Source organism: Oncorhynchus mykiss, chromosome 6, assembly GCF_013265735.2.
Source record: "Oncorhynchus mykiss isolate Arlee chromosome 6, USDA_OmykA_1.1, whole genome shotgun sequence".
NCBI classification, from domain to species: Eukaryota; Metazoa; Chordata; class Actinopteri; order Salmoniformes; family Salmonidae; genus Oncorhynchus; species Oncorhynchus mykiss.
Window position 1 is genome coordinate 29165968 of NC_048570.1, and position 24952 is coordinate 29190919.

Below are 24952 nucleotides of genomic sequence, written 5' to 3' on the forward strand. Positions count from 1 at the left end.
CTTGACACCACTGCACACATACTGTACACACTGCCTGGGAAGCCATGTTGAAAAGTAATGAGAACCCTTTGTTTGCCGCTCTCTCTCTCTTTCTATCTCTCTCTCTCTTTCTCTCTCTCTTTCTATCTCTCTCTCTCTCTTTCTATCTCTCTCTCTCTTTCTATCTCTCTATATCTCTCTCTATCTCTATCTCTATCTCTCTCTCTATCTCTCTCTCTATCTCTCTCTCTCTCTCTCTTTCTCTCTTTCTTTTCTATCTCTCTCTATCTTTCTCTCTCTCATTTTTCTCTCTTTCTTTCTATCTCTCTCTCATTTTTTCTCTCTTTCTTTCTATCGCTCTCTCTCTCTCTCTTTTTCTCTATCTCTCTCTCATTTTTTCTCTCTTTCTTTCTATCTCTCTCTCTCTCTCTTTCTAAAACTCAGTTTTTCTTTCTTTCTCAACCGCTCCTTTTAGAAACATAGAGTAAATATCATCTACATACAATATGTACTCGCTGTATGCACATGTACACAAACAGATACCGTACATTCATATATAGTTCCTTCTCCTCCTCTCAGGCTTGGCCTCATATAGAGGAGGCTTGGTCTCAGCCTGGGTCTGGTATAGGGTAGGCGTTTGACAGCCTTTACCATTTCCCCTGGGCGGCTGGTGACAATAACAAACCCATGTAGTGTACATTCATTCTGTTTTCCCCTGCCTTTGAATACAACTATGATTCATTTCACCTTCCCATTTCACGAGCCATCGCCACCACCCATTCTGCTCTATGGGTCTACGATGTTCTACTTCTGAAGTACATTTCTGTATCTGCATCACTCCTTCCAAGATGACATAATATGAATAGTGTGATCTATTGGTAACAATGAATTGGAAAAATGCATAATAATTATGGTGACTTTGTTTCCCGTCCAACGCTCAGAGAACTTCAGAGCTGGTCCAAGATCATGGGAAAAACAGAAACAGAACAGAACCAAGCCCGTCTGTGCTCCACACTGGCTACTGCCCGGGCCTGGTTTGCCTCTTTAATTTCACTCAATGATATTCAATGTGGGAAAAAAACATGCATCAAAACCTTGATATCTGAGCAGTTCGAAGCTGACATAATGATCATAAGTGGAAGAGAAGAGAGACAGAGATGGAGAGGGTTCTGAGAGCACTTTTCACTACTTTGAGAGCTTTGTTGTGAGAAGCACAAAGGATGACAGTACAGTAGGAGTCACATGAGAGCACTGTCTGCTGCTCAGCTCTGGACTCATGGAAAATCCCTTTAATGCATTGTGTGGGGGGGGAAGTTGGGCAAAGCCACAGTGGGAATATAACACTGCAATGCTAAAGCAAAGTAAACACAAATAGTGGTGATAAAGTGAGCTTCAGGGGAATTATACACACTGTTGGTCTCCTTGAAGACAAGGGCCTTGAATATGTTTTCTTGCTTTAATGATTTGTGTTCTTCGTCCAATGTTTGCGTGGCGACTCGTTTATCTGTTTCGCTATGCTCAATGACAGAATAAAAACCAAACACTTACGGAAAAACATTACAGTGAATTTGGAGCATAAAGAGATGCCTGTGTGGATGTCCTTAAGGCAGGTTAAGTGAGATGTAAAACATTACAGTGAATTTGGAGCATAAAGAGATGCCTGTGTGGATGTCCTTAAGGCAGGTTAAGTGAGATGTAAAACATTACAGTGAATTTGGAGCATAAAGAGATGCCTGTGTGGATGTCCTTAAGGCAGGTTAAGTGAGATGTAAAACATTACAGTGAATTTGGAGCATAAAGAGATGCCTGTGTGGATGTCCTTAAGGCAGGTTAAGTGAGATGTAAAACATTACAGTGAATTTGGAGCATAAAGAGATGCCTGTGTGGATGTCCTTAAGGCAGGTTAAGTGAGATGTAAAACAGCACGTTGCTACTGGACTGCTACTAGTTGATGTCTATCATCAGTATGGAGAGTCATCTTCCTTATTATACCTTATTACACTCTGAATTCAACAGGGTGGAGAAAGAGTTACGTTCATTTAGTAAGACCCTGGCAACACCAAACTCCAAGCGAGGGGGAAATGAAATGGGTGGGTTTGGTAATACCCAGGTAACCCTGGAAGGGGTGTTACCCCACCGATAAGAGGGCCTGGCAGGAGAACAGCCATCTTTGACTTCAGCGAGAGAAAGCAACGCTCTCCTTCCTTTCCCTTATCACATGGCTCTGGCTGCTTAACACGGATTATCCTCCCTGTTTGCTGGCGTAACGCTGATTATCTTACCCCTGTGTCAGGAGCCAATCTGAGAGGATCATTGCTCTTAATCTCCCGACACAGCCCCCCTCCAACACACCTTGGACTGTCTCCCTCCGTCACTAGCTACTTCATTCCCTGGCACCACGGGAAACGTGGTAAACAATTAAGAGATTGAAAAAAAGAGTTTATCCTCTCCTACTGAGAGAGGCCCAGCCACGTCCACAGTGTTTGGTGTTTGGTGCTGGGCCCACTCCCAAGCCCTTTTACTGTTACGCTTCCAGTGACAAGGCTTATGTAATCAATGTACCTCAGATGGGCTCTTCACTCTTTGCTTGTGTTTTTTCCATGTATTCAATACAGCCTTCTGCTAACAGGGATTGAGAGAGGCGCTCCAAGCAGCCTAAATCCCAATGACTCCTCTCTGAACAGAACAGAACAGAACAAAGCCATGCGGATCCACTGAACTGCCTGTGCAGGCCAGTAAAACGTTGAACTGTTACAACAGGCTTGTATTTATTCATGTGTATAGTATATGAGGAGGTTGGTGGTTTTGGTGATGACAAAGAGAGAGCACAGGATGACTCAGAGTCTCTGTTGGAGTTAGGATAGCAGCTTATTAAATCCTCTGCAGCGGTCAGTTGCACTAGTGAAATGGATTCCAGTTCTGTTTGAAAGGAGGCCCATGCGTCTGGCCCCGACAGGGGGCCTCAAAGGGCCAGGGCGTTGCAGCTTCCTGATATATCACACACATCATGGAGCAGGGAAGTCACAATTTACTCAAAGCCCTGGCCTGGATACTAAGCTGCTTATACGTCCACTTTGGCTTTGGAAAATAGGCTTCAAAAGGGGCAGCCAGAGACAAGGGCCTTATTGTTGGAAGCTTACTATTATGATAAAGAAGTATCTTTCTGATCAGCGTGACTGGCAAGACATGTATCAGGTAGTTAGAGTATCTGAAACAGTCCTGTCAGTCAAGGGGAATCCTTCACAAATACACTGAGATGGACAGACAAGGAGACAGCCTGGCAAGAAAATACAGGTGGATATAAAGATATGCCGTAGTCACTCCCGACATACTGCTAGAGTCACACTGACACATGTATTGACTGACAGAAGAAGGAAGATTAGCGGCAGTTAGAAAGGCAGAGAGGGGAACACAGACATACAGTATGAGAGACACGTTACCTCGTAGTGGGGACTTCATGGCAGCCTCCACCATGCCCACCAGTAGCTGCAGGCTCTTGGGGTCTTGGGCCAGCCCCGAGGCGAAGGCGGCCAGCGCGTCGGCATGGCGACCAAGGTACTGAAGGGCAACACCCTGTCGGAAGTATGCCTGCAGAGAGACAGAGAGACAGAGAGAGAGAGACGTCAGTACTGTAGTCTAGCCCTACATCATGGGGTTACACACAAACACATTACCAGACACTCATTTAACGCCATTTGCATTTTTTCAACTTAAGCTGTTTTTAGAGTACATAACTCTACTCTCCTTTGTATTCCCATAATAGAGGGATCGTTGTGTGTTCCTATACTTGTTAATTGGATAATACGTTTTACATAAATGCACATGATACACACTCATCGGTTGCATTTCTCAAGAGCGTGACATTATTTTCTAGTCACACAAATTGTTTATTTTTTGTTTGCAGTGGGAATCGTTAGCACACAAGTGTGGAGTATAGGGATTTCTCTTAGATTCTGTTGAAAGAACTTAGAGAGTTAGAGAGAGCTAGTCTACACAACAGAGATGCTCTGTAGCATCATAAAAGGACACATAAATACTCCAGACACTCTATTTTTCACAGCGTTGCTATAATGACATAAACCCCCACCCTGAATCTGCCATGGACTGTTTCTATACATCTGGGCTTTTCAATAGTTTGGAGCCTTGAAGTAGAAAGAACTGTTTGACTTCCTCTTCTGCCACCAGTCTGTTCCCACTGCTCACAGACAGACAGTGGTTGAAGTGGGATTTATTTAACACCAGTGAGAGGCACAGATCATGTAACCAAAGCAGTCCAATACCCAAAACCCCAATATTTTGATGACAGCAGCATCTCCCTTGTCTATGTGTAGCCTGTAGAGCAGTGGTGGAAAAAGTACTCAATTGTCATACTTGAGTAAAAGTAAAGATACCTTAACAGAAAATGACTCAAGTAAAAGTGAAGGTCACCCAGTAAAATACTACTTGAGTAAAAGTCTAAAAGTATTTGGTTTTAAATATACTTTGGTGTCAAAAGTAAATGGAACTGCACAAATGCACTTAAGTATCAAAATAAAAAGTAAAAGTATAAACCATTTCAAATTCCTTGTATTAAGCCAACCAGACGGCACAATTGTCTTGTTTTCTTTTATTGACGGATAGCCAGGGGCACAGACATCATTTACAAACAAAGCATTTGTGTATGTGAGTCCACCAGATCAGAGGCAGTAGGGACGAACAGGGATGTTTCCTGGCCTGTCTGTCTGTCTGATCTGAGACAAATAACAGTACAGAACAGAACCCAGTCCTTCTCAGCTCTAGCCCTGGATCAGCAGCTACCCAGCCTCAGGGAAATATGGAACCAGCCCAGTTTACAACCTACTCCAGCCAAACCACTAAATCCCCGCCAGATTTGGGATGATATAAACAATGCAAAAAGTTACACTACAGTGTTCCCCTCTAAACAGCCCAAACTAGGCCATAATACAGATCTCAGTAATACAACACAACACAATACAATCCAACCATCTTCCAACATAATCCACTTCCAGGATACCAGCTTCCTCTCCCTCCAGAGCTGTCTAATAGTCTGACTAGGACAGGGAGACCAGGCTAACCTGCAGTCTGACAGGGAGTCCAGGCTAACCTGCAGTCTGACAGGGAGTCCAGGCTAACCTGCAGTCTGACAGGGAGTCCAGGCTAACCTGCAGTCTGACAGGGAGTCCAGGCTAACCTGCAGTCTGACAGGGAGTCCAGGCTAACCTGCAGTCTGACAGGGAGTCCAGGCTAACCTGCAGTCTGACAGGGAGTCCAGGCTAACCTGCAGTCTGACAGGGAGTCCAGGCTAACCTGCAGTCTGACAGGGAGACCAGGCTAACCTGCAGTCTGACAGGGAGTCCAGGCTAACCTGCAGTCTGACAGGGAGTCCAGGCTAACCTGCAGTCTGACAGGGAGTCCAGGCTAACCTGCAGTCTGACAGGGAGTCCAGGCTAACCACAGAGATCCTATCATTCTTTGAGGCTAGGAGACTCTGACTGCAGTAGCAGAAGCTTCCAAAAGTGACACGGAGGGTAATTTGTTATTAGCATCTAAGAGGCCTTTTCATTAGTGTGGCCTACCTCTCGCCTAGCACCAGTAGGGGAGGGCAAAAGGGGAGGGGATTAGGGAAAATGAGACATGACACTGAATTTATGGAGAACAGTAATTAATTTCTCTTCCTTCCAAGCCCTCTGTTGATTACCAATCTCTCTCTGCTTCCCTCCTCCCTGCATCACAACTCCACTGAAACGGATGAGGACAGAGATTTGATTCAAAGCATTAACCTTTGTTCTAACACTGTTATTAAAGGAGGGGAGCGAGGGCCAGTGCGCCCGCTCGATATTAATTACGTCTGGTGGCGGCTGAGACTGAGTTTGGGCTGCTTGCTGTAGGAGCAGAGAGACAGCCTCAGAGACGTTCTGCCCCGGGGAACAACAGACATTTAAAAGCACTTCTCTCTTTGATTAGATTTACTATATGACTGCTCTACTACACACCTCTCACTGCTTGGCTCTCAGAGGGGAATGAGAGAGGAGCGAGAGCGAGGGAGAGGCGAGAAAGAAATGTGAAAAAAGCCTTTGCTTCAAACTAAAACTGACATCTCCTTTATTTATCCTCCCTCCTGCCCTACATGCAAGCATTTAAAAGCTTATACCCTTTGGAGAGGGCATTAAAATATTGCAAACACAAGCACGTGCATAAATGCATAAATCAAAGAGCGACGGTGGAAGATGACAGAATCGATGCACCGCACAGCCTTAAAAGAATTCTCTCTCTGCCATTAATCTCAGCAGTCAAAACACACCATGTAGGCCACACACGCACACACACACGCACATGCTCAAGTTTACCTTGATATACCCTAAAAATATTTCCATGGCCCATTCACATCTATGTGTGTGTGGTGTGTATGTGTGTGTGGTGTGTATGTGTGTAGTGTGTGTGGTGTGTATGTGTGTAGTGTGTGGCATGTATATGTGTAGTGTGTGGGTGTGTGTGGTGTGTATGTGTGTAGTGTGTGTGGTGTGTGTGTGTGTGGTGTGTAGTGTGTGGTGTGTATGTGTGTGGTGTGTATGTGGGTAGTGTGTGGGTGTGTGTTGTGGGTATGTGTGTGGTGTGTATGTGGGTAGTGTGTGGGTGTGTATGTGTATAGTGTGTGGGTGTGTGTGGTGTGTATGTGTATAGTGTGTGGGTGTGTGTGGTGTGTATGTGGGTAGTGTGTGTGTGTGTGTGTGTGTGTGTGTGTGTGTGTGTGTGTGTGTGGTGTGTATGTGGGTAGTGTGTGGGTGTGTGTGGTGTGTGGGTGTGTGTGGTGTGTATGTGGGTAGTGTGTGGGTGTGTGTGGTGTGTATGTGGGTAGTGTGTGGGTGTGTGTGGTGTGTATGTGGGTCGTGTGTGGGTGTGTGTGGTGTGTATGTGTGTGGTGTGTGGGTGTGTGTCGTGTGTATGTGGGTAGTGTGTGGGTGTGTGTGGTGTGTATGTGGGTAGTATGTATGTGGGTAGTGTGTGGGTGTGTGTTGTGGGTATGTGTGTGGTGTGTATGTGGATAGTGTGTGGGTGTGGGTGGTGTATATGTGTGTGGTGTGTATGTGTATAGTGTGTGGGTGTGTGTGGTGTGTATGTGGGTAGTGTGTGGGTGTGTGTGGTGTGTATGTGGGTAGTGTGTAGGTGGGTAGTGTGTGGGTGTGTGTGGTGTGTATGTGGGTAGTGTGTATGTGGGTAGTGTGTATGTGGGTAGTGTGTGGGTGTGTGTGGTGTGTATGTGGGTAGTGTATGGGTGTGTGTGGTGTGTATGTGGGTAGTGTGTGGGTGTGTGTGGTGTGTATGTGGGTAGTGTGTGGGTGTGTGTGGTGTGTATGTGGGTAGTGTGTGGGTGTGTGTGGTGCGTATGTGGGTAGTGTGTGGGTGTGTGTGGTGTGTATGTGGGTAGTGTGTGGGTGTGTGTGGTGTGTATGTGGGTAGTGTGTGGGTATGTATGGTGTGTATGTGTATAGTGTCCCCGTTAGCTGTAACGTTAGCTAATATTCCTGAGGTCCACCAATTAATAAGACATTACAAACAATTACAAATGAAGACGTTACAAACAGTTAGCAAGTAGACAACTAAAATACCTGAAAGGAAACCCATTTAACATTCAGTTGATGTTTTCTATTTGCTGTCCAGTCATATGGTCTGTCACATTAGATGTTCTTTATTTTTTTCCTGAAAGTGGATTTACATTTTTGCCTGAGAAATATGGATTGTATTTTTTATTTTATTTACACCTTTATTTAACCAGGTAGGACAGTTGAGAACAAGTTCTCAATTACAACTGCGACCTGGCCAAGATAAAGCAAAGCAGTTTGACAGATACAACAACACAGAGTTACACATGGAGTAAAACAAACATACTGTCAATAATAAAGTATAAACAAGTCTATATACAATGTGAGCAAATGAGGTGAGAAGGGAGGTAAAGGCAAAAAAGGCCTTGGTGGCAAGGTAAATACAATATAGCAAGTAAAACACTGGAATGGTAGTTTTGCAATGGAAGAATGTGCAAAGTAGAAATAAAAATAATGGGGTGCAAAGGAGCAAAATAAATAAATTAATTAAATACAGTTGGGAAAGAGGTAGTTGATAGGGCTAAATTATAGGTAGGCTATGTACAGGTGCAGTAATCTGTGAGCTGCTCTGACAGTTGGTGCTTAAAGCTAGTGAGGGAGATAAGTGTTTCCAGTTTCAGAGATTTTTGTAGTTCGTTCCAGTCATTGGCAGCAGAGAACTGGAAAGAGAGGCGGCCAAAGAAAGAATTGGTTTTGGGGGTGACTAGAGAGATATACCTGCTGGAGCGTGTGCTACAGGTGGGAGATGCTATGGTGACCAGCGAGCTGAGATAAGGGGGGACTTTACCTAGCAGGGTCTTGTAGATGACATGGAGCCAGTGGGTTTGGCGACGAGTATGAAGCGAGGGCCAGCCAACGAGAGCGTACAGGTCGCAATGGTGGGTAGTATATGGGGCTTTGGTGACAAAACGGATTGCACTGTGATAGACTGCATCCAATTTGTTGAGTAGGGTATTGGAGGCTATTTTGTAAATTACATCGCCAAAGTCGAGGATTGGTAGGATGGTCAGTTTTACAAGGGTATGTTTGGCAGCATGAGTGAAGGATGCTTTGTTGTGAAATAGGAAGCCAATTCTAGATTTAACTAAAGAGTAAAGAGTTAAAGAGTTCCATTTAGCTATGGCTCTATATAAAACTGTAGATTTAAGGCGATTTGTCCTTAGCTTGGGTTGTCTTAGATGCCCTGAATTTACCTGTCTGGTTTGGTGGTTATGCCTGTTGCTAATATGTACTAACTGGCCTGAAGAATACTGTGGTTTTTTGAAAAATATAACATTATTAAAGAAAATCTGACTGGATAGTAATTTGCTTTCAACGTGAAGCCATGAGAGATTCTGATGTATTTGGATAATATTCATACGGATAGAGCAATGAAGAGCTAATCTGGCAGCCCTGTTAAGAGCAATGAAGAGCTAATCTGGCAGCCCTGTTAAGAGCAATGAAGAGCTAATCTGGCAGCCCTGTTAAGAGCAATGAAGAGATAATCTGGCAGCCTGTTTAGAGCAATGAAGAGCTAATCTGGCAGCCCTGTTAAGAGCAATGAAGAGCTAATCTGGCAGTCCTGTTTAGAGCAATGAAGAGCTAATCTGGCAGCCCTGTTAAGAGCAATGAAGAGCTAATCTGGCAGTCGTGTTTAGAGCAATGAAGCGCTAATCTGGCAGTCCTGTTAAGAGCAATGAAGAGCTAATCTGGCAGCCCTGTTAAGAGCAATGAAGAGCTAATCTGGCAGTCCTGTTTAGAGCAATGAAGAGCTAATCTGGCAGCCCTGTTAAGAGCAATGAAGAGCTAATCTGGCAGTCCTGTTTAGAGCAATGAAGCGCTAATCTGGCAGTCCTGTTTAGAGCAATGAAGAGCTAATCTGGAAGCCCCGTTTAGAGCAATGAAGAGCTAATCTGGCAACCCTGTTTAGAGCAATGAAGAGCTAATCTGGCAGCCCTGTTTAGAGCCATTTGGAGCTTTTTTTTACATCTTTATTTGCTGCAGATGACCATATAACTGGACATTACTCTAAATGTGATAGGACCAGGGATTGATCATATAACTGGACAGTACTCTAAGTGTGATGGGACCAGGGATTGACCATATAACTGGGCAGTACTCTAAGTGTAATAGGACCAGGGATTGATCATATAACTGGACAGTACTCTAAGTGTGATGGGACCAGGGATTGACCATATAACTGGGCAGTACTCTAAGTGTGATAGGACCAGGGATTGATCATATAACCAGATAGTACTCTAAGTGTGATAGGACCAGGGATTGATCATGTAACTGGACAGTACTCTAAGTGTGATAGGACCAGGGATTGACCATATAACTGGACAGTACTCTAAGTGTGATAGGACCAGGGATTGACCATATAACTGGACAGTACTCTAAGTGTGAATAGACCAGGGATTGATCATATAACTGGACAGTACTCTAAGTGTGATAGGACCAGGGATTGACCATATAACTGGACAGTACTCTAAGTGTGATAGGACCAGGGATTGATCATATAACTGGACAGTACTCTAAGTGTGATAGGACCAGGGATTGATCATATAACCAGATAGTACTCTAAGTGTGATAGGACCAGGGATTGACCATATAACTGGACAGTACTCTAAGTGTGATAGGACCAGGGATTGACCATATAACTGGACAGTACTCTAAGTGTGATAGGACCAGGGATTGATCATATAACTGGACAGTACTCTAAGTGTGATAGGACCAGGGATTGATCATATAACCAGATAGTACTCTAAGTGTGATAGGACCAGGGATTGACCATATAACTGGACAGTACTCTAAGTGTGATAGGACCAGGGATTGATCATATAACTGGACAGTACTCTAAGTGTTATAGGACCAGGGATTGACCATATAACTGGACATTACTCTAAGTGTGTTAGGACCAGGGATTGACCATATAACTGGACATTACTCTAAGTGTTATAGGACCAGGGTTGACCATATAACTGGACAGTACTCTAAGTGTTATAGGACCAGGGATTGACCATATAACTGGACATTACTCTAAGTGTTATAGGACCAGGGATTGACCATATAACTGGACAGTACTCTAAGTGTTATAGGACCAGGGATTGAAACACCTGATTCAGAGCGCTAGATGTTACATACTCTGAAAATTCCCTTACCCAGCTTAATAACAATATTATCAGTGTTCTGACCATCATAAAGTAGTTTCGTTTTTTTCACTTGCTCTACATACGTTCTAGTCATTGACATATTCAATAGTGGATCATCAGCAAGCATATACTGTATCTTCAACCAAATACAATACATTTAGTTTTAGAAATGTTCAACATCAATTTGTTCTTATCAACCCACTCATACACCATTCTTAGTGTGTGGGTGTGTATGTGTGTCTTGTGTGTATGTGTGTAGTGTGTGAGGGCGGGAAGCTGCACATTGGTGCTACACAGGTCGGTAATGCCAGTGGGATAAGGAGAACAACTGGGGACAGACGTCAACTCAACATCTATTCCACGTTGGGAATGACGTGAGAACAACGTTGATTCAACCAGTGTGTGCCCAGTGGGGAGAGATCAATTACCATTACTTGACGTTTCTATTCACACTTAACAGGATCTAACCTGAAAACACATCAGCAGCCACTTAGAGCTGCCGCTCAAGCGATTAGCACAGCCTCCAGCTCTCAGAGAGGAGAGAATTGAAGAGGAAAAGGAAGCATCAGAGAGGCTCCACAGATTAACTCTGCCTTTCAAACATATTACACAGTCACAAAGGAAAGGCAGAGCAGCGTGTTTAATCACCTTACTGCCTCGCCTGGCTTTCTCCACATAGAGAGAGAGGCCAAATGGAGGATAAACGCCACTGTTCCCAAAGACACTTTAACTACAATACAGCGTCTAACCTGACTAACGCTGGGCATCTTGTAAGACAAGACAACCAATGTTTCTCAAACTCTGTTTAGTCTGAAAATAAAAGCAGCTAAATTATTGAACCTTCCTTCCTGCCTCCTCTGTTTTCAGCTACAATGTGCTGATGCCACAGAATAAGTGTGGATCGACTAGGAAGGCTTGTTGTTCTTACCCTAGGGTGGTTTCTGTGTGTGTGTGTGTGTGTGTGTGTGTGTGTGTGTGTGTGTGTGTGTGTGTGTGTGTGGGTGTGTGTCTGTGCGCATGCGCGTGTGTGTGCGTGTGTCTGTGTCTGTGTCTGGTGCGTGTGCGTGCGTGTGCGTGCGTGTGTGTGTGTGTGTGTGCGTGTCGGTGCGTGTGCGTGTGTGTGTGTGTGTGTGGGTGTGTGTCTGTGCGCATGCGTGGGTGCGTGTGTGTGCATGTGTCTGTGTCTGTGCGTGGGTGCGTGTGTGTGTGCGTGCGTGTGTGTGTGTGCGTGCGTGTGGGTGCGTGTGCGTGCATGTGCGTGTGTGTGTGTGTGTGTGTGTGTGGGTGTGTGTGTGTGTGTGAGGGTGTGAGAGGCAGTGAGAGAAAAAAGGAAGAGACAGAATGAGAAGAGAGCTGAGCCGTGACAAAAGCTTTTCTTTAACATTTTAATATTTCATGACTGCTTGTTTGAAGAACTTTTAAATATTCATATTTTTATGCTTAAGAGGAAGAGAGGTGCAAAGATGATGCAAAGAAAATATATATACATACTGGTAGATCATGTTACAGTCAGACACGCACACACACGCACGCACGCACACACACACACATACACACACACAATAGGGTCCCTAGTTGGTGTGGTTTTACAGGACGTTTACAGGATAACAGGATGTGTGTGTGTGTGTGTGTGTGTGTGTGTGCGTGTGAGGAACCAACTGTTAAAGCACTCTTTATTAGCAGATTTGGGTCCCAATACCGTGGGCATCTGTCTTTGCGCCCTTCCCAGTTAGTCTGCCCCTTTGACCAGCCCCCAGGGGTCCACTAGCCTCTGTTCATTTACCAGTGTGATTGTGAGCTGGCTGATCGTATTCAACATCTCACAGTAGTCTCTCTCAAAATGTACTTCAGGAGATAGATGCACACATTCACGTTGTGTCATCACTACATAGTTGATATACAGCCATACACAGACACTCAACATCCTCAATACATCTTTCCATCAACAGGCTTACTCATAGTGGCACACAAGTTGCTGGTTTCATTTCACCTTCAAAAGTAGACAATGAACAGCTTCCTTCTTACCGGTTCAGCCCAATCTATACATGCCAACATGCGTTCTCACAGACAAATGCACACCCAGACACACAGCAAAGAAATACACCACACTCCATATCAAACTCATTCCTTATCTCAGTTCTCGCTCCCTCTCTCTCCCTCCCACCCTCTGTCTCTCACACACAGAGGCAGGGCTCTAGGAAGTAATAGTGTAGGGTTGTATTGCACTGCAGGGAGGTCAGTGTGGGAGAAGCTAGTCAGATAAATACAGGTGTGGTATTGGAATGCATCATGAGTCCAGCACTGTGCACAGATACATGGCATTATCAATAGTCCCCTTCATTAGACACTCTCATTCTATTTCTGGAGCCTCCAAAAGAAAACAAACTACCCAAAAATTATATTTCAGCAGCTGCTCTTCTCCAGAGCAACTTACAGGATGGAGCAACTAGGGTGAAGTGCCTTGCTCAAGGGTACATCAATAGATTTTTCAAATAGTCGGCTCGGGGATTTGAACAGGCAACCTTTCGGTTACTGACGCAACGCTCTTAACCACTAGGCTACCTGCCATCAACAGCAAATGTGTTTCAACAAACAACAAAATGGGAGTTTTTTTTAACTCTCAGCTCCTGCTGCGTTCCAGTGAGCAGAAGCCTTGTGAGGCTCATTTGGCAGAGATTGGTTATATCAGCCATAATAGAGATGCTTCAAATGAAGAAATCTATAAAAGGGCAACATAAGCTCCGTTTAGACAGACAGCGCCACTCCCCCCACTGTGTTGGTGCTGTGTGTGTGCTGTGTGTGTGTTGTGTGTGGGTTGTGTATGGGCTGTGTGTGTGTGTTGTGTGTGTGCTGTGTGTGTGTGTGTGTTGTGTGTTTGCTGTGTTTGTGTTGTGTGTGTGGCCAGAGGGAGGCCAGTGCAGATGGTTTGTGATAGCCCACAGGGCAGTTGGTACCAGTGTGGTGTCTCTGAACACAACCCCTGCCAGCACTATAATGGAACCCAAATCAGACCATCAAACAGTGACAGCAGGCTTCATTATATACACACACACACACACACACACACACACACACACACACACACACACACACACACACACACACACACACACACACACACACACACACACACACACACACACACACACACACACACACACACACACACACACACACACACACACACACACAAACTCCCATGACAATGCTAGCAGCAGACATCCCACACCCATTCCAATCAAACATTAAATTGGGCCCCACTCCTCCAGCCCCTCCACCTGAACAGCCCTGACACCAGCTGAGATGGTGCAACACAGATTAGCACTAATGGTTCAGGTCTGAACAAAGAGATTGCTGCCTTTCTTTCTGTATCTTGGCTCTTTAAACTCATAGTTGCCGTTGCCTGGTTTCCAATATGACCCAGAAATGTCTACCAGGGCTTCAGACAGGGCCCCTGCCATCCCCTTCAGATCTCTGCCACAGGATCCCCAAAATGTCAAATACTTAATTTAATATCCAGGGATAACAGTTGCCCATGACAAATTATCTGGGAGAACAGTGGAGAAGACAAATGGAATGATTGGTGCTTTGGGCTCCCCGCAGTCTGACAAGCTGACAGCTACAGGCACCACAGTACCTGCACTTAATTAAAAATATTGCTAAAGCTCAGAGGGTGTGTATGCACATGCGCACACACACTCACACACGGTTTGAGAACAGTCTGTCCTCCTCTCTCTCTGCCTCCCCTCTGGTTGACGCCAGTCTTTCCCCCCAAGACAAGAGAGGTCAGATGTGAGCCATCAGTTGTCTGAGGGGGGAGAGATTACAGTCCTGGGCCTGGCCCGGGGCGGACAGGGACCTCCAGCCCAGAGGGTCACAGGGACACAGCCATGACACAGCTGCCCGTCCATTACCAGATCTCCAATCTAATAAGACACAACACAGGATCAGTACAGACGCTGACCTTAATTGATCAAATGTGTGTTCACTCAGTAAAGCAACACACCTAAGTAAATGCATTCAAGCTCAAAGATAGAGTGAGAGAGAGGAGACACAACCAAAGGAGTTAAGTCTAGGTGTACTACTAACGTTGTGTATGCATTAATACTTTGTCTCCAGTAATGAATGGAGAAGGGGACAAGACCTTGAGGTGCACTACGGGTCAAGGTGCACTACGGGTCAAGGCTGCAGTGATTTCATGTTCTGTACTGGCTGACTGGCTCCGTGAGCAACATCAATGATGCATGTTAAACAGTAACGCCAGGCGCCATACAATCTGCACGTAGGTTGACACAATAAAACATTTATGACGCATTGATGAATTCGTCCCTCAGGGAGCTGTAGACTTGTGATTGGTGTTTCATCCAAAGCCCTTAATTAGCCCATTAGATGAGATGGGTTTAACGAGAGCAAATTAAACTGATCAGTCTTTTCAGTGATGGCTATTAAAGGGTAAATGTTTTAATTATTCAGGCTCCTTCGGCAGCGTGTCTCATAGCAGAAATGCTGCAGTAGCTTCCAGGTAGAAGCCAGGGTAGACTAGACACTAGACACATCAGGAAGAGAGAGCCATGGTAGTAGACTAGATGCTCTCATATGGCAGTGGGCCATCGATTAGACTGAGGCTCCCATCAAACCGCTGCGAGGCGTAGGACTTGAGATCGTAAAAGGTCAGCGTCAGGTAGGTGGAATCAATGCTGAGCACTCTGTATTCAACATGTCTCCCATTATCTGGCCGGCTTCAACACTTTCTAAAAACAATTATCAAAAGACACAGAGCTTTTTCAATAGAGAAGGTCAACCATTGTGATCGAGGAAGTGTCACAGTGTGTGCGTTCAACATAACAGGGAAAGTGAAAAAGAAGGGAAAAACTGATATCGCTCGTTTATCACAAGTAGATGAGACAGCAAAACGGTGGTGAGCAGCGGGGTCCTGCATCGACATGTTGTCACTCTATGGTGGTTCCTGGGTCCTATGATGTGTCCAATAGTGTGCCCTATAGTGGATCCTATAGTGTATCCAATAGTGGATCCTATGGTGTATCCTATAGTGTATCCCATGGTGTATCCTATAGTGGATCCTATAGTGTATCCTATAGTGGATCCTATGGTGTATCCTATAGTGGATCCTATAGTGTATCCTATAGTGGATCCTATGGTGTATCCTATGGTGTATCCTATAGTGTAACCTATGGTGTATCCTATAGTGGATCCTATGGTGTATCCTATGGTGTATCCTATTTTGTATCCTATGGTGTATCCTATAGTGGATCCTATGGTGTATCCTATGGTGTATCCTATGGTGTATCCTATAGTGTAACCTATGGTGTATCCTATAGTGGATCCTATGGTGTATCCTATGGTGTATCCTATTTTGTATCCTATGGTGTATCCTATAGTGGATCCTATGGTGTATCCTATGGTGTATCCTATAGTGGATCCTATGGTGTATCCTATGGTGTATCCTATAGTGGATCCTATGGTGTATCCTATGGTGTATCCTATAGTGTATCCTATAGTGGATCCTATGGTGTATCCTATGGTGTATCCTATAGTGTATCCTATAGTGGATCCTATGGTGTATCCTATAGTGGATCCTATGGTGTATCCTATAGTGTATCCTATAGTGGATCCTATGGTGTATCCTATGGTGTATCCTATAGTGGATCCTATGGTGTATCCTATTGTGGATCCTATCCTATGGTGTATCCTATGGTGTATCCTATAGTGGATCCTATGGTGTATCCTATGGTGTATCCTATAGTGGATCCTATGGTGTATCCTATAGTGGATCCTATGGTGTATCCTATAGTGTATCCAATAGTGGATCCTATGGTGTATCCTATAGTGTATCCCATGGTGTATCCTATAGTGGATCCTATAGTGTATCCTATAGTGGATCCTATGGTGTATCCTATAGTGGATCCTATGGTGTATCCTATAGTGTATCCTATAGTGTATCCCATGGTGTATCCTATAGTGGATCCTATAGTGGATCCTATGGTGTATCCTATAGTGGATCCTATGGTGTATCCTATAGTGTATCCTATAGTGTATCCTATGGTGTATCCTATAGTGGATCCTATGGTGTATCCTATAGTGTATCCTATGGTGTATCCTATAGTGTATCCTATAGTGTATCCTATGGTGTATCCTATAGTGGATCCTATGGGGTATCCTATAGTGTATCCTATAGTGGATCCTATGGTGTATCCTATAGTGTATCCTATAGTGTATCCTATAGTGGATCCTATGGTGTATCCTATAGTGTATCCTATGGTGTATCCTATAGTGTATCCTATAGTGTATCCTATAGTGTGCCCTATAGTGGATCCTATAGTGTATCCTATAGTGTATCCTATGGTGTATCCTATAGTGTATCCTATAGTGGATCCTATGGTGTATCCTATAGTGGATCCTATAGTGGATCCTATAGTGTATCCTATGGTGTATCCTATAGTGGATCCTATGGTGTATCCTATAGTGTATCCTATAGTGGATCCTATAGTGTATCCTATAGTGTATCCTATGGTGTATCCTATGGTGTATCCTATAGTGGATCCTATAGTGGATCCTATAGTGTATCCTATGGTGTATCCTATAGTGGATCCTTTGGTGTATCCTATAGTGTATCCTATAGTGGATCCTATAGTGGATCCTATAGTGTATCCTATGGTGTATCATATAGTGGATCCTATAGTGGATCCCATGGTGTATCCTATAGTGTATCCTATAGTGTATCCTATAGTGTATCCTATGGTGTATCCTATAGTGTATCCTATAGTGTATCCTATAGTGTATCCTATGGTGTATCCTATAGTGGATCCTATAGTGGATCCTATGGTGTATCCTATGGTGTATCCTATAGTGGATCCTATGGTGTATCCTATAGTGTATCCTATAGTGTATCCTATGGTGTATCCTATAGTGGATCCTATGGTGTATCCTATAGTGGATCCTATAGTGGATCCTATAGTGTATCCTATAGTGGATCCTATGGTGTATCCTATGGTGGGTCCTATGGTGTGTCCTATAGTGTGTCCTATAGTGTATCCTATAGTGTATCCTATAGTGGATCCTATAGTGGATCCTATGGTGTATCCTATAGTGGATCCTATAGTGGATCCTATGGTGTATCCTATAGTGGATCCTATAGTGTATCCTATAGTGGATCCTATAGTGGATCCTATGGTGTATCCTATAGTGGATCCTATAGTGGATCCTATGGTGTATCCTATAGTGGATCCTATGGTGTATCTTATAGTGTATCCTATAGTGTGCCCTATAGTGGATCCTATGGTGTATCCTATAGTGGATCCTATGGTGTGTCCTATAGTGTGTCCTATAGTGGATCCTATAGTGGATCCTATGGTGTGTCCTATAGTGGATCCTATAGTGTATCCTATTGTGTGTCCTATGGTGTGTCCTATAGTGGATTCTATATTGTGTCCTATATTGTATCCTATAGTGGATCCTATAATGTATCCTATAGTGGATCCTATGGTGGATCCTATAGTGGATTCTATATTGTGTCCTATAGTGGATCCTATGGTGTATCTTATAGTGTGTCCTATAGTGTGTCCTATAGTGGATCCTATGGTGTATCTTATAGTGTGTCCTATAGTGGATCCTATAGTGGATTCTATAGTGTATCCTATGGTGGATCCTATGGTGTATCCTGTGGTGGATCTTATAGTGGATCCTATAGTGGATCCTATAGTGGGTCCTATAGTGGATCCTATGGTGTATCCTATAGTGGATCCTATAGTGGATCCTATAGTGGATCCTATGGTGTATCCTATAGTGGATCCTATAGTGTGTAATAGAGGACAGAATGTCCCATACTCCTGCCTGCCAGCAAGTCAACCACAATAACAGAGTTCTATTGTTACTAGAGGCACAGCAATAAGACAGATGGAAGATATTAGTAAAAACATATTTACTGGAAATAACCCATCAGTGTTGGAGTTGTAATGCTATAAAACCATGTCACACACGACCATAACATTTTCTCAAACTACTACCCAAACATCATACCTGAAGAAGTGTAGTAGCGTGATGGCATACTGTATGCCAGCATCTCAAGAGTACACACTCTTAGAAAAAGGGTTATTCGGCTGTCCACAAAGGAGAACACTTTTTGGTTCCAGGTAGAACCCTTTTTGGTTCTACACGGACCCCAAAAGGGTTCTACGTAGAACCAAAAATAGTTATTCAAAGGGTTCTCCTACGGGGACAGCCAAATAACCATTTTCGGTTGTAGATAGCACCTTTTCTTTCTAAGAGTGTACTGCCATGAGGCTGAGAGAGGAGGATTTTATGGTGCTCTAAAAACACACCCTTGGCTCTGCTCTCTCTTATGCCTCTGCTGCCTGAGCATTATACACATACCCACAGGGGCCTACTCTCAATTAAAGCATGCATTGCATTAATTACTTAAAGGAGCTTTAATCAATCAAGCCCAGATGGTGAACATGAAAAAGAGCAGAGAAACACAGGCAGCAGCAGAAGTGCTCTTCTGAACTGTTGAAAAAGGCCAAATCAGTGAGCTCTTGGAAAAATTGTGCAAAAACCACCAGTGCAGAACTGATGAGTGTAAATAAATGTGTATTTATTTAAATGTTATTTTACCTTTCTTTAATTAGGCAAGTCAGTTAAGAATGAATTCTTATTTACAATGACGGCCTACCCCGGCCAAACCCTAACGACACTGGGCCAATTGTTCGCTGCCCTATGGAACTCCCAAACACGTCCGGTTGTGCACTGAGATGCAGTGCCTTTGACAGCTGTGCCACACGGGTGCCCAATTGCAAATAAATACAATTAAATGTAAAAATGTATCGTGGTGCTGAAATTCTAGTTTATTTTTTTTATTGTAATGTTCATGTTGAATTTGTTGTCCTCAGGGAACCACTGCAAATGAGACCCTGGTCTCATGAGTCTTCCCTTGATTAAATCAAAGTTACAAAAAAACTAAATTATAATAATAAATGTAATGATAATGTGCAGATATAATGAGCCATTATGTCATGTGTGCTCCTCATGTATTGGTAAATCCTAGTGGTGGAGCTGAGAGTCTCTAGTCCCTAGTCTGGCCCTGGTGCTGCTCTCCTCTTTTCTCGCCTGGCCTCAGGCTCCACATCCTCCATCTTCATTAGGAGTGCCTTAATTGGCTTTGACAGTCAACTGAAGCATGGCTGAAAAATAGCCACCTCTTAGTAAACACTGAGTGAGAGACTCATGTTCTCAAGATGGGAAACCAGGCGTTTCCACTACCCATTAGGATGGGTATTAGTGACCCTCTCTTAACACCTGGAGAGAATGTAACACTTCTCCCATCCTATCAGCTTATAGATGCCGCTTCACAGGCTTAACTCACGGCTCCTCCCTAAGTCACATTATAGCAAACTGATACGGAACCAGTTGAACATCTACTGCAGTTGCACAATAGAATGGCTGTTCAGACTGGATTTCAGACTGCTGTTCAGACTGCATTAGTCAGACAATTCTAGTCTGACTAATGACTAACTATAATGCAACTACATTTTCCGTGCATGTAATGTTGCTGAGTCTGGGATGATATTCATGTTTGGTCATCACGCTGGAATTGGACCTGCTCCAGAGCACTCAGGACCTCAGACTGGGACGAAGGTTCACCTTCCAACAGGACAACGACCCTCAGCACACAGCCAAGACAACGCAGGAGTGGCTTCGGGACAAGTTTCTGAATGTCCTTGAGTGGCCCAGCCAGAGCCCGGACTTGAACCCGATCAAACATCTCTGCAGAGGCCTGAAAGTAGCTGTGCAGCAACGCTCCTCATCCAACTTGACAACGTTTAAGAGGACCTGCAGAGAAGAATGGGAGAAGCTCCCCAAATACAGGTGTGCCAAACTTGCAACGTCATACCCAAGAAGGCTTGAGGCTGTAATCACTGCTGAAGATGTTTCAATAAAGTACTGAGTAAAGGGTCTGAATGCTTATGTAAATGTGATAAATCCATTTTTTATTTGTAATACATTTACAAAAATGTCTAAAAAACATTTTTTGCTTCATCATTATGGGGTATTGTGTTGGGGGGGAAATTGATGAGGGGGGAAAAAACGATGTAATTAATTTTAGAATAAAGCTGTAACATAACAAAATGTGGAAAAAGTCAAGGGGTGTGAATACTTTCCAAAGGCACTGTAAAGTCCAACAAGTCATTCCCTCGCTCACACTGTTTAACAGAGTGGGCAGAGTTCTGGCCATAACTTGGGCTAGGCTCATTAAAGTGTTCTGAGATTGGCGCTGCCAGCCTTATGGGGAGTTTCTGCTCACACAAGGGAATCAGCAGCAGTGGTTGCCTGCCTGCCTGCCTGGCAGTGTGGCTTCTTCTCCAGAGCAGACTCACCCACAACACCTCATTTACAGCCAACCCTACTGGAGTGCTCTAATGAAAAGCATGGTGGAGCCCGGCTGCTTTTGATTCTGCTAGCAAGGAATCATACATGATTGAGGAAAAGGCAGGCCAAATCACACTTAAGACTTAAAGAGGCTGGATAGACTGGGGTGTCTGGGGAAAAGAGAGGGCAGAGCATGGGAGACACGAGGTTAGAGGTACATGTGGAGGTTAAAAGAGGAGAGAAGAAGAGGGTGATGGAAAGACAGAGTTACAGGGTGAGAGAGATAACGGTCAAGAGGAAAAGAGAGAGGGGGCTCTAACTAGCGGCTGATTTCCCCTGTATAGCCTCACAGCTGTTGTATCAGAAGGCTATAGAGTATGACATGATTCTCCTTCACGTCACTCCCAGAGCAGAGCAGCAGTGTGCTGGATCTGTGATCCTGGTTGCGGTGGCTGCATGGTCGCTGTAGCATGGTTGTGCATGCGGAGATCTCCCCGGAGATTACCAGATAAATGCACTTTAATTCCCAACACATGCGGCTGGGTTTATATATAGACTGGCTAATTCCCCATCGGTCACGCTGCAATATGAACTCCATACCGCACCAATTTAATTGTGTGACGAGTCCCAAGCAGACTGGCTCCACTACTTATCATATATATTACATGTTCCAAGCACATGACTGGCCCAGGACCGACCGACAGACCGGGGGAAAATATCACAAGCAGGAAAATTAAGATTATGGGTGGACCAGTGTGAATGATATCAATGATGAACAGTGATAGCACTGATAACACACCTATATATCCTTACCTCATTAACACTAAAACCGCTGGGCCTCCAGGGACTTTCAAGCTAATGAGCAGTCATTTTGACTGCAACATTCTAACAGTGTAATGAATACAATTCACACGTTATTGCAAAAATAATCATTTGGTTGTGTTTATGAAGGTCTAAGGTAAGATTAGAATAAATGTTTTATTTTTATTTCAAAAAACACAATAGCATTTTCATTCATTTATTTTACTGTAGGCTTTATGTAAAAACAACAAAAAAACACTCAAATTCAATCCATTTTATTTGTGGAGTGCCTTTGATACAAATATGAATGTATGTGTTGGAAGTGTGCTTGATAAATAGTGACAATTATCACAGATGTAATAGTGGCATTATAATGAATAATGTGCTGATATGACAGCAGTCTGTTTCTTTGTCATCGAAATGGAGGTAACACATGTTCTCTTTGAAGTGATCCTATGACATGGTTTCCAAGGAAAATAATCCATACATGTCAGATCAGAATCCTACCAGTATATTATACAGTATACAGTTGAAGACGGACATTTACATACACCTTAGCCAAATACATTTAAACTCAGTTTTTCACAATTCCTGACATTTAATCCCAGTAAAAATTCCCTGTTTTAGGTCAGTTAGGATCACCACTTTATTTTAAGAATGTGAAATGTCAGAATAATAGTAGAGAGAATGATTTTATTTCAGCTTTTATTCTTTCATCACATTCCCAGTGGGTCAGAAGTTTAGTATTTGGTAGCATTGCCTTTAAATTGTTTAACTTGGGTCAAACTTGTCAGGTAGCCTTCCACAAGCTTCCCACAATAAGTTGGGTGAATTTTGGCCCATTCTTCCTGACAGAGCTGGTGTAACTGAGTCAGGTTTGTAGGCCTCCTTGCTCACACACGCTTTTTCAGTTCTGTGCACAAACTTTCTATAGGATTGAGGTCAGGGCTTTGTGATGGCCAATCCAATACCTTGACTTTGTTGTGCTTAAGCCATTTTGCCACAACTTTGGAAGTATGCTTGGGGTCATTGTCCATTTGGAAGACCCATTTGCGACCAAGCTTTAACTTCCTGACTGATGTCTTGAGATGTTGCTTCAATATATCCACATCGTTTTCTTTCCTCATAATGCCATCTATTTTGTGAAACGCACCAGTCCCTCCTGCAGCAAAGCACCCTCACAACATGATGCTGCCACCCCCATGCTTCACGGTTGGGATGTGTTCTTTGGCTTGCAAGCTTCCCCCTTTTTCGTCCAAACATAACTATGGTCATTTTGGCCAAACCGTTCTATTTTTGTTCATCAGACCAAAGGACTTTTCTCCAAAAAGTATCATCTTTGTCCCCATGTACAGTTGCAAACCGTAGTCTGGCTTATTTATGGCGGTTTTGGAGCAGTGGCTTCATCCTTGCTGAGCGATCTTTCAGGTTAGGTTGATATATGACTCATTTTACTGTAGATATAGATACTGTGGCAAATCTCTTCAAGGTTAGGAGCGTTTGTCACAAATTAAGTGGTAAACTGTCACCAAATCACCCAAGAATGAGAGTTCTTTCGAACAGGACAGTACCTGTGTGTTTGTTTTCTCCGTCCTGGTCCACCCAGGCCGTAGGCGAGGTCAAGGATAGCAGGGTTCGGTACACGAATCGGGTTCTCGGTAGGTCCAGGTCCAAACGCCAACAGGTAAGTCCAAAACAATCCAGCTCATACACGGTAAATCCAGCCAATCTCTATTGTCTCTTTCTCTATTGTTCATAGATCCTTCCAGCACTCTCTCTCCCTCTTCCTGGTTTTTCTTGACCCTTTATCTGTGGGTCGGCTCCACCTTCTGAGGGTTCCCCTTGCTTCTGGGACTTGTCGTTTTGGCGGTCGGCCATTTTGTGATCTGTAGTTCTGACAGGGGTGGTCATTTTAGTGATCGGGCAGAGACCGTTTATTAGTTCTGCTCTCATATATCTGCCATTTATCACTCGACCCCCTTCTTTGCCACAATACATTTGTACCAGTTTCCTCCAGCATCTTCACAAGGTCCTTGGCTGTTGTTCTGGGATTGACTTTGCACTTTTTACACAAAAGCACGTTCATCTCTAGGAGACAGAACGCGTTTCCTTCCTGAGCAGTATGACGGCTGCGTGGTCCCATGGTGTTTATAAGTACTATTGTTTGTACAGATGAAGGTAGGCCTTGAAATACATCCACAGGTACACCTCCAATTGACTCAAATTATGTCAATTAGCCTATCAGAAGCTTCTAAAGCCATGACATTATTTTCTGGCATTTTCCAAGCTGTTTAAAGGCACAGTCATCTTAGTGTATGTAAACTTCTGACCCACTGGAATTGTGATATAATCTGTCTGTAAACAATTGTTGGAAAAATGACTTGTGTCATGCACAAAGTAGATGTCCCAACCGACTTGCCAAAACTATAGTTTGTTAACAAGAAATTTGCGGAGTGGTTGAAAAACGAGTTTTAATGACTCCAGCCTATGTATGTATGTAAACTTCAGACTTCAACAGTATCTACTGTATATTATACAGTACACGTTATTTCCACCGAATGCTCCGCGGACGTACTGTAGAGGATTGAAATGAACGCTTCCAGCTCATAAACAGACAGATCCTAGGCAGTGTCTCCTTGCTCCGTGTGCATCTTACCCACAGTACAGTCCCTGAATGCTGTAGCATGTATATGTCACATAAACAAAAGCTGGTGAGTGTATTGCTGATGTAGTTTTTTGCTTGAGATGTAGAGCCTGCTCTCTCATTGATGACATTTTGTGCTGATAATCGGCCCGTAGCATTGTCAACCGGCATGTTCTATCTAAACGGTGCTGTCCCTGGTGCTGTGCCTCTCTCTCCGGTCTCACCATTTCATTTGGTAGTGGCGCCGGCAGCTGCTCAGTACACACCGTTCTGCGCTTAGGCCATGGACGTGTACGTTATTCAGGTTGAGGCTCAGAATCAGAAGAATAATCATCGGAGATGTCATGATTCATTTCTTCCCCGCCATCTGAGTCATTTTCATTCAGATTTAGTAGCGACGCTAACACAGCATG

The 24952-nt window shown here is 43.9% G+C and overlaps 1 protein-coding gene across 3 annotated transcripts in view; it reads right to left on the reverse strand.

Moving 5' to 3' along the window:
• The window catches only part of LOC110526490 (tetratricopeptide repeat protein 28), a 328173-nt gene that overhangs the window by 95252 nt on the left and 207969 nt on the right, over nucleotides 1-24952 (reverse strand). For all 3 annotated transcript variants that reach the window (XM_036979790.1, XM_036979789.1, XM_036979791.1), the window contains one exon: nucleotides 3420-3567. In XM_036979790.1, the coding sequence (XP_036835685.1) occupies nucleotides 3420-3567 (148 nt within the window). The remainder of the gene's footprint in view (nucleotides 1-3419; nucleotides 3568-24952) is intronic.